This window comes from Echiichthys vipera, assembly GCF_963691815.1.
Source record: "Echiichthys vipera genome assembly, chromosome: 2".
NCBI classification, from domain to species: domain Eukaryota; kingdom Metazoa; phylum Chordata; class Actinopteri; order Perciformes; family Trachinidae; genus Echiichthys; species Echiichthys vipera.
The window spans coordinates 4,765,852-4,778,479 of NC_139827.1; the positions used below are offsets into that span (position 1 = coordinate 4,765,852).

The 12,628-nt window shown below is 39.7% G+C and overlaps 1 protein-coding gene across 1 annotated transcript; it reads right to left on the reverse strand.

Moving 5' to 3' along the window:
- On the reverse strand, positions 1 to 10,118 carry arhgap19 (Rho GTPase activating protein 19; the record flags this gene model as incomplete). The annotated part of the gene is made up of 12 exons (XM_083931864.1): positions 1 to 95; positions 1,127 to 1,228; positions 1,482 to 1,595; positions 2,435 to 2,542; positions 2,662 to 2,868; positions 3,298 to 3,363; positions 3,908 to 3,994; positions 4,610 to 4,836; positions 5,602 to 5,811; positions 6,538 to 6,618; positions 7,008 to 7,279; positions 10,075 to 10,118. The coding sequence occupies 12 exons, from the start codon at positions 10,116 to 10,118 to the stop codon at positions 36 to 38; spliced, it is 1,578 nt and encodes a 525-aa protein (XP_083787990.1). The 3' UTR covers positions 1 to 35.
- Positions 10,119 to 12,628: the final 2,510 nt, after the last annotated feature.

Below are 12,628 nucleotides of genomic sequence, written 5' to 3' on the forward strand. Positions count from 1 at the left end.
GATGAGGAGGAGGAGGAGGAGGAGGAGTTGGGTTTTTATAGCGAGATCTCCTGAGCTGGAGAGAAACACATCATGGTCACAGAGGGAGAGGCCTGCTGAGAGACGGACGGAGAGAGGAAAGAGAGGTGGAAGGGTAGGTAGAGAGAGGAGGCACTCGTGAATAACAGTTAAACAGTGGAAGCGACAACATTTGTCCAAACTATAGGGCTGGAAACGTATATTTGACTATTTGTTTGTTGGGTAGTTATTCGGTTTTCAAAGTGATCCATTTCATTCTGAAGTCCGCTTCAAAAAATAAAGAAAAAACAAAATTTTGTTTAAAAATAATTTGGGTTTTTGTGATATTTTATATTTTTAACTCATGCTCATTCCTAGGACATCCTCACACATGAGTACAACTGGACAGATTGAATTCCAGCTTTCCTAGACTGTTCAGGGACCCTGGTACGCAGAAATATTGAAATACAGCATTTTAGAATTGGCAGAAATAACACACATAACACATTTATGCTGCATTTGTGTCGCCAAAAACTGCATTGGATTGGCATAAGGTGAGCATGTGTGTAAAGGGGAGACTCGTTGGGACCCATAGAACCCATTTTCATTCAGATATCTGGAGGTCAGAGGTCAAGGGGCCCCTATGAAAATAGTCATGTTACTTTTTCTCTCGCCAAAGTTTAGCTTAACTTCCAAACGTGATTTATCCCCTTTCCACACGGGCTCTTAAACACAATATCGGCCGAGGACACCGGCGGTCCAGCTGGTCTCAGGTTGGCCACATGAGTTAAATGTGACAAGCAGATCTATTCTTCACCCTTTCGCAGAGATAGTTTTCCCACTTGGAGGCTGAAATTTAGCATGGAGTGTGTGTGTGTGTGTGTGTGTGTGTGTGTGTGTGTGTGTGTGTGTGTGTGTGTGTGTGTGTGTGTGTGTGTGTGAGGCTGTGCATGTGTGTAAATGCATAGACATGTGGATGAATGTGCATACGTGGTGGGAGCTATTGTGAATTATCATTATTATTTATATATTTTAGTTACTACAAGATAGAATAAACTGTTAAGTGCACCTAAAATGTTTGAGCAGTATTTGGACAGAGATTGATTTTGGTTGGAAAACTGTATCATACCTTTGAAACCTTAAGAGCTTTGTCCATCTTGAAATTGAAGTCTGGGTTTTTTACTACCAACCCCGCTTTCCCCAACACAGGACCATTTAGTGGGCTGTTCACCTGCACACACAGACACGGACACACACGCACAACAAAATAATAATATAATGTAATGATGGCAAGATAAAATGTGTGGCAGATGGAAGAAAATAGAAAGAGAAACAAAGTGTGTGGTCATCATGCAGAGTAGGTGCAGTACAAATAAAATATAAAGTACATCAAATATTGACATTAGATACTGTCTTTTATATACATATATATATATATATATATATATATATATATATATATATATATAAAAAACACAGCTTACCCCTTGCAGGATGACGTTCTCTTTCCCAGGTTTTCTTCCCCCCCTGATGACGATATCAGGGGAGAGGTGTCGGATGCGCCTCTCTGCTGTCAGCTGCTCACCACGAGCTTTGCGCTGTTACCAGAGCATCAGGAGGGAAGAAACACGTTACAAGAAGAGTAGCTTTACTCAGGGAAAACACAAATATAAATAAAATAAAAGGGAGCATGCAGTAGAGCGGAAGACCTGACAAGGTTTCTATGTCATAAGATGTTTTTTTTAATGCTTTCTATTTGCTGAAATATTCAACATTAAAGTTGATAACTTTGAAAAATAATAAGAAATCACGGTTTATTAAAGACCAACCAGAATTGACCTTTACAACGTCTGTCCGTTTGTCATAGGTGCTCAGGACAAGAGCAAGCAAATGTTTGCGTGTTTGAGGTTATAGACGATAAAAAATATAAATGGGGAGGCCTGAAAAGCAGTGTGTGCTCACACAAGCTGAGAACACAGAATACCAGCTTCTACCATCGGGTAGATGCTACAGTCCCCACTTTCAGACTCAACTGCTTTAGGAATTAATTTGTGCCCACCTCAGTAAGGATCCTAAATGCCCCCAAATAGGGCCAAACAAATAGTGCAATAGAACTACTGACCATGGCCCATGGTGTAATACAGCGGGCGGGCGTGTGCGTGTGTGTGTGAATTGGACTGTTTCCTGTATGCTGTTTGATATATGTGGCCTGTGGTCTATATGTATGCATTGTCTGTATTTGTATTGTTATTTGTCATATGTAAAGCAGCTTTATGTGACAGCATTAGAGTCCCTTAAACATTTCCCTCCAAGGATAATAGTCTATCTTAACTTAATATGTGCAATGACATGAGTTTGACTTCTTCCATGTTCTTTGAGTAAACAGCATCTTTTTCGTTTATCATTCTACTCTTTCTACTTCAGAGTTGTTTAGTACCTTGATGAGGCCACCGAAGGAGCGGGAACGCGGATGTTTCTTGCTGGCAGCGGGGGGGACCTGGTGGTGCTCGTTAGTAGGCGTCCCTGAGGTCGTCTGTTTGACCAACTGCACATTAGAAAAAAAAGAACAAGAGTTACTTTTTATATTTAAAGACATTTACCACAGAAATTCTCTGTTTTAGCTAGCTGAACTCTAGGACGGTAAAAGAAGATCCTGAGGTGAACCTGTCTGACAAGTTTCTTCTTCTTGGCGGAGTCTGGCATGTTGTGGTGGACGTGTCTGAAGAGCTCCTTCAGAGCCTCTTCTGTGTATTGTTGAGCCGGGGATTGGCACTGCTCCTGAGAGCTGGGGCCCCGAACGGCCGTCCTCTTCAGGGGCAACACAGTCCGCTGAGCAGGAGAGCTGCTCGCCACCAGCAGCTCCAGGTCATCCTGAGTGAGGAGAAGTCAAGTCACTTTAACCAGAAACTATTTTACATGAGTGACGTGGCAAATTGAAGGTTTACGATTTAAAAAAAAAAAAAGAAATACTGCATTTGGCTAACTATTGTTTGCAGTCTAGTTATGCAAATTTGCAGAAATGCTTATTCACTGCCCCAAAATATACAGAATAGTGACACTGTTGCTAAATATTTTAAACAATCAATTAATCTACTTTTCAAATCATTAGATTTGACGTTTATAATGTCTTTGCAACGTCTATCTCATCTCTAAGATCTGCATTTTGGAGAAGAAAGGAAGAGAATTAATGAATGAAATGTGATTTTAAATAGGAGGGGAAGTGAAAACCAACTGCCAAGCATGTTGTGGGTGTGTTCATGTTGGAAAAGTGGTGCCCTAATGTGAACTCGGTCCACTTACCTTGGTCTGCAGAGCCTTGGTCCCGGTGAAGTGCACTCTGGCATATTCCCGCAGGTAGAGTGGAGCCTGAACCACACGCAGCAGACACATGTCACACATCCACAGGTTTATTAAACCAGTCACGTTATCCATCTGTAGCCCAATTTGTTTCTGTGCTTGAGTGTTTGCTGTGTGTGTGTGTGTGTGTGTGTGTGTGTGTGTGTGTGTGTGTGTGTGTGTGTGTGTGTGTGTGTGTGTGTGTGTGTGTGTGTGTGTGTGTGTGTGTGTGTAGAAAGAATCACAACCTAATAGATCATAAAAACGAAATCTCATCACTTAGAGTAGTACCAGTATTAAGAACTCTTGTGTCTGTATTTCTGCAGAATTGTCGATTTTGACTATGTTGGCATTGGCAACAATGCTGCGTTAGAGGTTTCTACTTTTGAAGATCTTATTAGTTTCTATTTTAAAATTCTATTTGCAACTTTATTTTTTATATTTAAGGAATCAGGATTACAGAAGCTGCAAGCTCGGTCGGGCGGGGATGAGATCGTTTTGAAACTAAACCACCAGCACTATGCTGTGTGTGTGTGTGTGTGCATGTGTGTGCGTGTGTGTGTGTGGTAATCACCCTGAAGAGTTTCTGTGAGTGTTTGATGAGGAAGGCCATGCTGTTGTTCAGTTTCTTCAGATTGTCTTTCAGGTCACTGGCCGTCATCTGGAGCAGGAGAGAACAGAAGACCGACAACACACTTAGTCACTTAAAGCTGAAGTCACAGATTTTTGACCACTTGAAATGGGTTTCATCAGCAGCTTATAACAATAGCAGTGTGCATACTCAGCATCTTTTCTGATACTACCACTGGGGGGACAAACTTGAAGATTTCTACACATACTTTCTTGTAAAGATTACATGTGAAAATATGCCATTTTTCAGGCAATTTTCTTTAAGGTGGATGACCAATTAGATCCATGGATCCACACAGAACGGAGCTCCTGTTAGGATTTGAATGCTGTGTGACATTTAGTACGCACCAGGCTCTCCTCCAGACTGCAGAGTTGCCATCTTTAAAACCCATAATGCATATACGAGCACACATGAACTGTCACACCTCTTGCAAAATAGTCCAAAAAAGATTATAGTGTACACCAGCATAGGAAAATACCAGCATATATACCAATCATGTACAAAAGTACTTCATAGAGTGAATATAAATGAAAACTATGCTTCAAAATGAACCAAAATAGTCTAAAGATGGACAATTTTTTATCGTATTTGCAAAGCCCCTGGTCCGTGAACCCTGATAATGTCGTTACAAACTACAAATCTTACATGTCTGGGCCAGAGGACGTGTGGGGCGAACATGAGGGCCAGGTTGAAGGCAGACATCTTGTTCTTGTCCTGCTGCTTGGCCGTGTGGTAGAGCAGGTCCAGCAGCAGTTTGAGCAGTGAGCGGTTGGCCTGAGGTAACAGCAGGAAGAGAAGCTGCAGGGACTCAATTTGACGCTCCTTGTTGGGCATCGTGGTCTTGTTGCCGTGCTCGTCAAACAGAGTCATATCTGGAGGGGGGGGGGTTAAGTCATGGATAGATTTACTAAAAGCACAACAAAAGAAATTTTGCCTCATTTACAACAAAGATAATCAAATCGAAGAATGGAATCTTTGCATTTTAGATATTTTCACTGATGAATTTCAGTCCTTCTTTTCAAAATATGCGACTTTTAAGGCGCCCAGCTACAGAATTATTGCTGCCGGTGCTTCAGAATTACCTTAAATGTCTTGAAGTCGCAATTAGACGAATCGGCAAGGGCTTTTAATTTGACATGACACACTCGAGGAGGCAGGGAGAGACACGATTAAGGCCTTTACACATCGGGGCGTTTTTTTGTGTGAGATTAATTTGCACGTCAATATAGGTTTTCTTTACAACTACATAAGTTAAACTAAAATTTGTTTTTTGGATCAAGGTTGAAGTTTCCCACTGCAAAATAAGATACCAACTAATCACGTTGTTTCTTTACTTATGAGGATTATAAAACAACCACACAGAGGTCTGCTACTAGACCTCATACATCAGACAAAATGATTTGACTCCTTCAACCTTCGACAAAGACAGCGTAGATAGCTCCACTTCTTCTGTTCTGACCTTTTTCAATAAAAGCTCTAGACACACACTACGTAGTTAACCGTTTACCAGAGCGTTGTTGGCCTTTAGGAAACACAGTGCTTCTCATGACAGAATACTCAGTTGTACTGTACAGTATTTGTGCCCCAAATGTAGAACATAGACAAATGTAATACAAAAGGTGAGTGTGTATTCATACCAGCTATCTTGAGGTGTGCGTGAAAGTGTCTGTGTGTGAGCAGGGGCTCGGGCAGCTCTCCCAAGAAAGTCTTGAGCAGTGTGGCCACGTCGTTGGGGTGAAAGTCTCCAGACTCCAGGTCGACATCGGCCCCGCTGTTGAGGAGCTCCTTCAGCGTCTGCTGCCGAATGCTGTTCCCAGGCACCCGAAAGAGACCCTCCACATGCAGATCTGAGTGCGTAAGAGTGGCGGTAAAAACTTAAAAACACCTAATAATTCCAAATGAGTCCAGTCAATTTTATTTGTGTGCTTTTTTTATTCTAGCTGAAGTAAAAAAAAATATGACATGCACGCTATTCCAAAAAACAAGTAATAAGACACTATCACTATTTGGTGCATTTCTATAAGGCTCGAATACCCGGAGTGAGGCAGGTCTATCTATCTTAATTCGCATGTGAGCCGCTCAAGCTTTGTTTGTTTACCCTGTGGGAGAGCAACTGAGAGAAGCCCAGTTGCCTATCGGATGTAGCCCTCAGCGGGATGTGACGTGTGGTAGTACAGACGCCACAACAAGACGGCGAAGTAGGGAAGACGCTTTTATCAAGTGCTGTAGTGGAACGCAGAGCAGAAAATGATCTGTGCACGCTCATCTTTGCACAGACTTGTTAAAATGAGAGCTGCAGCGGCCGGGTTGGATTCTGACCTGTGGGATTACTGTTTCACACAGGCTTCAACTCAAAGGACCAGGAAATATTCCATTGTTCGTACGCACGTTCGTAGTTCACTGATAATCTCGGGTATACCTCCATGTCCCATCCATACCCCCCCCCCCCCAAAAAAAAAAACAACCTATTTTCTCATCAGATCTGCACGATTCACGTAGGTCACCTATTTGGGTTTCAAAACGGCGAACTTTCGCCAAAAGGTGCGTGGTTTTCATGCCTGTAGATAACTCACTTTTGCTGAGGTACTCGATGAGCTGGTAGATCTGGGCGATGCAGCTCTCAGTCAGTGAGGTTCCAAACACAACACCTTTGTCTGCAAAAGTATCAAGACAGATGAGAGTGAGGGATAATGTCAAAAGTTGCTGAAAGAGCTCTTCCATTTCTTCTACATGTGTGTTAAATCTTTGAGGGCTCATGTGCACCTTCAATGTCTGTGGACAGGTGCGTTGGAGGAAATGTCCACAGGTAAGAGGAGAAGATTCCTGCACAATGGGAATAACCTTTATTTGATAGTACAACATTTCGGTCCTTAGACCTCATTAGGGACTAAGGACCGAAACGTTATACTATTAAATAAAGTTTATGGAGTTAACAGAATGTGCAGGAATCTTCTCTCCTGCTATATGTGCCTCAAAATAGGACAGTCTCATCACAAACGAGCAGGGTAAAACAGGTTTAAAGCGGGAATTTGTAGTCTCTGACCTTTGCGCTTGAGGAAGTTGAATGAGCGAAAGAAGCCTCCATTTCCACCTGTTGGGGTCTTGGGACTCTCCTCACCAAGGAGCTGTGCAAACTCTGTCCCAGGAAGGTCAATGAGGCGAGTGATGTTACTCAGAACCAGCTCCAGGAAAACCTCAGGGCTCTCGTGGCGGAGTTTCTCCACAAAGAAGTCCGGGTTGAAGATGACAGTTGGTCGGCCAGCGTGAGAGTCCCCCGGTGATTCCTCATTGATCACCATACTGCGCACTATACCTCTGAGGGGAGGACACAGAACGATTTCACACAGTGTTCTCACAGTATGGGAGAGTACGTCATTCACAACCATGACCGAAAGAACGAGGTCGCGGGTACAAGCGGCCGAAATGTGTTTCCTCAGGAGGGGGGCTGGAGTCTCCCTTAGAGAGAGGGTGAGAAGTTCAGCATCCGTGAGGAACTCGGAGTAGAGCCGCTGCTCCTTTGTGTTGAAAGGAGCCAGTTGAGGTGGTTCAGGATCATCTAGTAAGGATGAACCCTGGGCGCCTCCCTAGGGAGGTGTTCCAGGCACGTCCAGCTGGGAGGAGGCCTCGGGGAAGACCCAGGACCAGGTGGAGAGATTAGATCTCCACACTGGCCTGGGAACGCCTCAGGATCCCCCAGTTAGAGCTGGTTAATGTGGCCCGGAAAGGGAAGTTTGGGGTCCCCTGCTAAAGCTGCTGCCCCCGCGACCCGACCCCGGATAAGAGGATGAAGATGAGATGAGAGATAGGATGACGTCATACACAAAGAATTTTGACTAGGTTACAAAAAACACAGACCGCTATGAAGATGAAGACATATCTTATTAATGGGGGTAAAGTTTTTTTTTCCCTCACCGTAATTATACATTCTACATGTTAGTTTATTTATTTCTGCATTCATTTATAAATTCTTGTATTCATTTATGCTGATTTATTGGGACTTAAGTGATATTTAGTCCTCTATATTAAGTTAGCTAACATTATGCACACAACATAACACAACACAACATCCCTCAGCCAACATTACAGCATGCTGCTAAACATGACCTAAGTCTCAATAAATAACTAAATACATGAATAAATAAATAAATGCTGAAATGAATGAATGAATAACTGCATGAATGCATGGGACCTCCTACCTCATTAATTAACATATGGACACAGAAATAGACAAATGTAGGTGAACAAAAATGTAGAAATAAATGTAAAGCATTATTTATTCTTGTATTCATTTATTTACGCATTAATGTTTTTTTTCTTTTATTTATACATGTAGTTATGAATGTGTTTATTTATGCATTTGTTTATAGATTCCTTTCTTTATGTACTCATTTATTCCTGAATTGATTTTGACATTTATTTATGCATTTATTTATTCATTAATTTATGCATTTATTGATTTATTCCTGTATTGATTTATACATTAAAATGAACATTAATTATTTTTTTCAGCATTCATTTATTTACTATTGTATTGATATTTATTTATGCATTATTTGAACATTTATTCCTGCATTTATTTGAAAATTCATTAATTTATGCATTCATTTAAATATTCTTGTATTGATATTTATTTCTGCATTTATTTATTTATTCCTGTATTGATATATACATTTATTTATGCATTTATGTGAATATTCATTCATTTCATTTATTTATTCCTGTATTGATTTAAACATTTATTTAATTATTCCTGTATTGATGTATAAATGGATTTATGGATTTATTTATTTCTGGACTAACTTATTTATTCCTGTATTGATATATACATTTATTTATGCATTTATGTGAATATTCATTCATTTCATTTATTTATTCCTGTATTGATTTAAACATTTATTTATTTATTCCTGTATTGATGTATAAATGGATTTATGGATTTATTTATTTCTGGACTAACTTATTTATTCCTGTATTGATGTATAAATTTGTTCATGCATTTCTTTAATTCTGCACTCATTTATTTATCCCTGTATTGATTTATACTTAAATGTATGCATTTATCCAACATTCATTTATTTATTCCTGTATTGACATATACATTTATTAATGCATTTATTTGAACATTCATTCATTCATTTATGCATTAATTTATTTATTCCTGTATTTATGTATAAATGTATTTATGCATTTATTTAATTCTGCACTTATTTATTTATTCTTTTATTGATTTCTACATTAATTTATGCATTTATTCCAACAATCATTAATTTATTCCTGTATTGATTTATTCATTTATTCCTGTATTTATTTGAACATTAATTCAATCATTCATTTATGCATTTATTTATTTATTCCTGTATTTATGTATACATTTAATTATGCATTTATTTAATTCTGCACTAGTTTATTTATTCCTGTATTGATTCATACATTTATTTACGCATTTATTCAAACATTCATTCATTTATTCCTGTATTGACATATACATTTATTTATGCATTTATTTGAACATTCATTCATTAATTTATGCATTTATTTATTTATTCCTGTATTGATATATACATTTATTTAATTCTGTATTGATTCATACATTTATTCACGCATTTATTCAAACATGCATTCATTTATTCCTGTATTGACATATACATTTATTTATGCACATATATATATATATTGATTTATGTCATGTTTGGTCCTCCGTACGTAACGGTTACGTTAGCTAACGCTATGGCAACACAACATCCCTCAGCTAGCGAAAGCTAACGTCACTGCGTGCTGTCAATAACATCAATAACAACAATAACGTAACTCAACCGGGTTGAAATGACCATTAAATTTGTTAGCAACAATATGTGGTCACTTAGTTGTAGTTAACGTTAACTTACGTAATGTTCGTGTTTGTTACGCCGTTAACGTAAAGCAGCTACCGTTAGCGTCGACTGACTGCCTTCGTTAGAGAGTGACAGCCCTCAGTCAGACTCACACTACCGACACGTATGTTCACCGGCCTAAAACGCCTCGAGTTCAGCTTCAGACGTGAGAAATACTACATTTGGGTCAAAGTAGATACAATTACGAGTCTATTAATGTCCGTTTTCATTCGTTCTTACCTTCTTTTTTGTGTGTTTTCTTCGACATCTTTACCCGCAGCCATGTTCAGTTTGAATAGTCCGCTGTTAACCGCCAGGCCCCGCCCACCTCGACAACCATTGGTCCGTTTGTTTGGAAGGGGCGTGGCACGTCGCGGCCGTTTCTGCGTGTCCCTCGCTGTGATTGGTCGGTTTGAATTCAGTAGCTTTGTCTAAGAGGTAAACAACATCTGCATGCAGCCTCAAGCTAAAGCGCTCAGATAAGCCTGCAAGCGTCCAACACATGCATCATTTTTGTTATATTTCTGTTCCGTTTTTAGTTCCACATGCATATGGGTCTATGTGACTCCTAAGGAAGTTATAGAGTATGGTCTATACCAGGGGTCTGCAACCCTTACTATCAAAAGAGCCATTTTGCCGCCTCTTCACCAAGTCAAATTTGTCTGGAGCCGCAAATCATATTTGATCTCACAGCTTATAAAGTTGTATATATAGTTATATATATATATAAACAAAAAAAAAACACAGTTTGTTGCATTTATGAAATTATAGAACAAAAATAAAGAAAACTGTCGACATTTCATTCCTATTACTATTATCATTATTATTACCTGATTTCTCACCATATATCAGGCATACAGGTAAGCCATCATCGTTGGCAACACTTCATTTTGCTCTGATAATTTTTTTGGTGGGATTTATCCACGGTTAGCATCCTGACAGTGCGGGTCAGAAACTCAAGGTTAGCAGGGAAAGGTGCTGAGCCACAGCCGTAGCATGTGACGCATATTTTAGTTTTTTTTAAATCACCTTGAACTCCCAGAGAACAGGTGCTCCCTTTGAAAGATTGTCCACTGTGCAAAAAACACATCATTTATTTCCATGTTATTTTTTAGCAAAGCTACAGGAGCCACTGAAAAGGGGCTGAGGAGCTGCATGAGGCCCAAGAGCCGCGGGCTGCAGACCCCTGGTCTATACCTAGTTTGTAAAGAAGAAAAATTCCTTTATTTGTCCCACAATGGGGAAATTCAATTTTCTACTCTATTATTATTTTTAATTTTAAACACACACACACACAGGCCCGAATTACACACACATGCACACACAGGCCCGAATTACACACACATGCACAGACAGGACCTATATACATGCAATTAATGGAGAGATGTCAGAGCGAGGGGGCTGCCAGTGACCGGCGCCACAAGCAGTCGGAGGTTCGGTGCCTTGCTCAATGAACTGGCACCTCTCCAGCCACCAGTCTACAATCCATTTATGGTCCACACAGGGACTCGAACCAGCGACCCTCCGGTTCCAAGCCAATGGACTGAGCTACTGCCTACTATCAATAAAATTGAATTGAATATTCTCTGTGTAACTTTTAATCAGGGGAACTTTTTAGAAATATTTTCGTATTTACTTCATCAATCATCATCATCATAGGGCCTTTATTGTCATTGTACAAGTAAGCAATCACCCCGTGCATGGGTGCTGTGTTGCAAATGGTGAATGGACTTGTACTTATATAGTGCCTTTCTCTGGCTTCTCGAGGTGCTTTCACAGTGTTTGTCACATTCACCCGTTCACACAGACATTCACACTGATGGCGGTGGACATCTTCATACCATCTAATCTAACCATTCACACCACATTTACACACCCATGCAAAGCACAGGGAGCAATTCAGGGTTCAGTGTCTTGCCCAAGGACACTTCGACATGTGGACCGGGGGAAAGTTTGTGTGCAAAGTTTCCATTGATGCTATAAATCTGTTGCTGTTTATTACTTTGGATTTATGCTTGGTCTGCTTTTTGTTTTTGTTATGTGTTTTTATTTTTACTGCTGTCTATCTGTTTATTTCTTTTTTTTTGTAGATGTAAGGTGACCTTCAGTGTCATGAAAGGCGCTCATGAATACAAAGTATTATTATTATTTTTATTATTATTATTATTATATGAAATCTTTATTTCAGAGTAATAGTCCATAAATAGTATAGGACAAGTACAAAAGTACAAAATAAAAAACAGTCAGCTTATATACAAACTTTTCATACAGTGTATAGAAGATGTATAGCGTCAACAACTCAGATTGGGAATTACAAGTACCACAATGATACTATTCCCAGATTCTTCCAGTTGTTTCATAAATTCAAACATAAGATTTCTTAAAAGTGCATGGAATGTGCTCACTCCTGTCGCTCCTGCAGCGACAAACATCTGGCTGGCACTGCCCCCTCTGGGTATTTGTAAAAGGATGTGCAAAGCATAATTTTACTCAACCTGCAGCCTCTGCATGATAGATTTTGTTGTAGCTTGGCCATAAATGGGCGGTGTAAAGAAGTGAACAATATGCTTTGAACAGGACAACTTTTACCCGTGTTGAAAAGAAGCTGAACGTGTGTGCAATGGTGTTTTCCTGGGCGTATAGTTTTCAGCATTACATCTACATTTATTTTATCTCTCTCCTTTATCTTTTATTATCACAATGTTGCAAATATACACTTCTGCAAAGCAATTGAGTTTATGAAACGGAAGGGTTTCAAAGAGAGGAAGTTCGTCCAGATGTTTTTCTGTGAGAC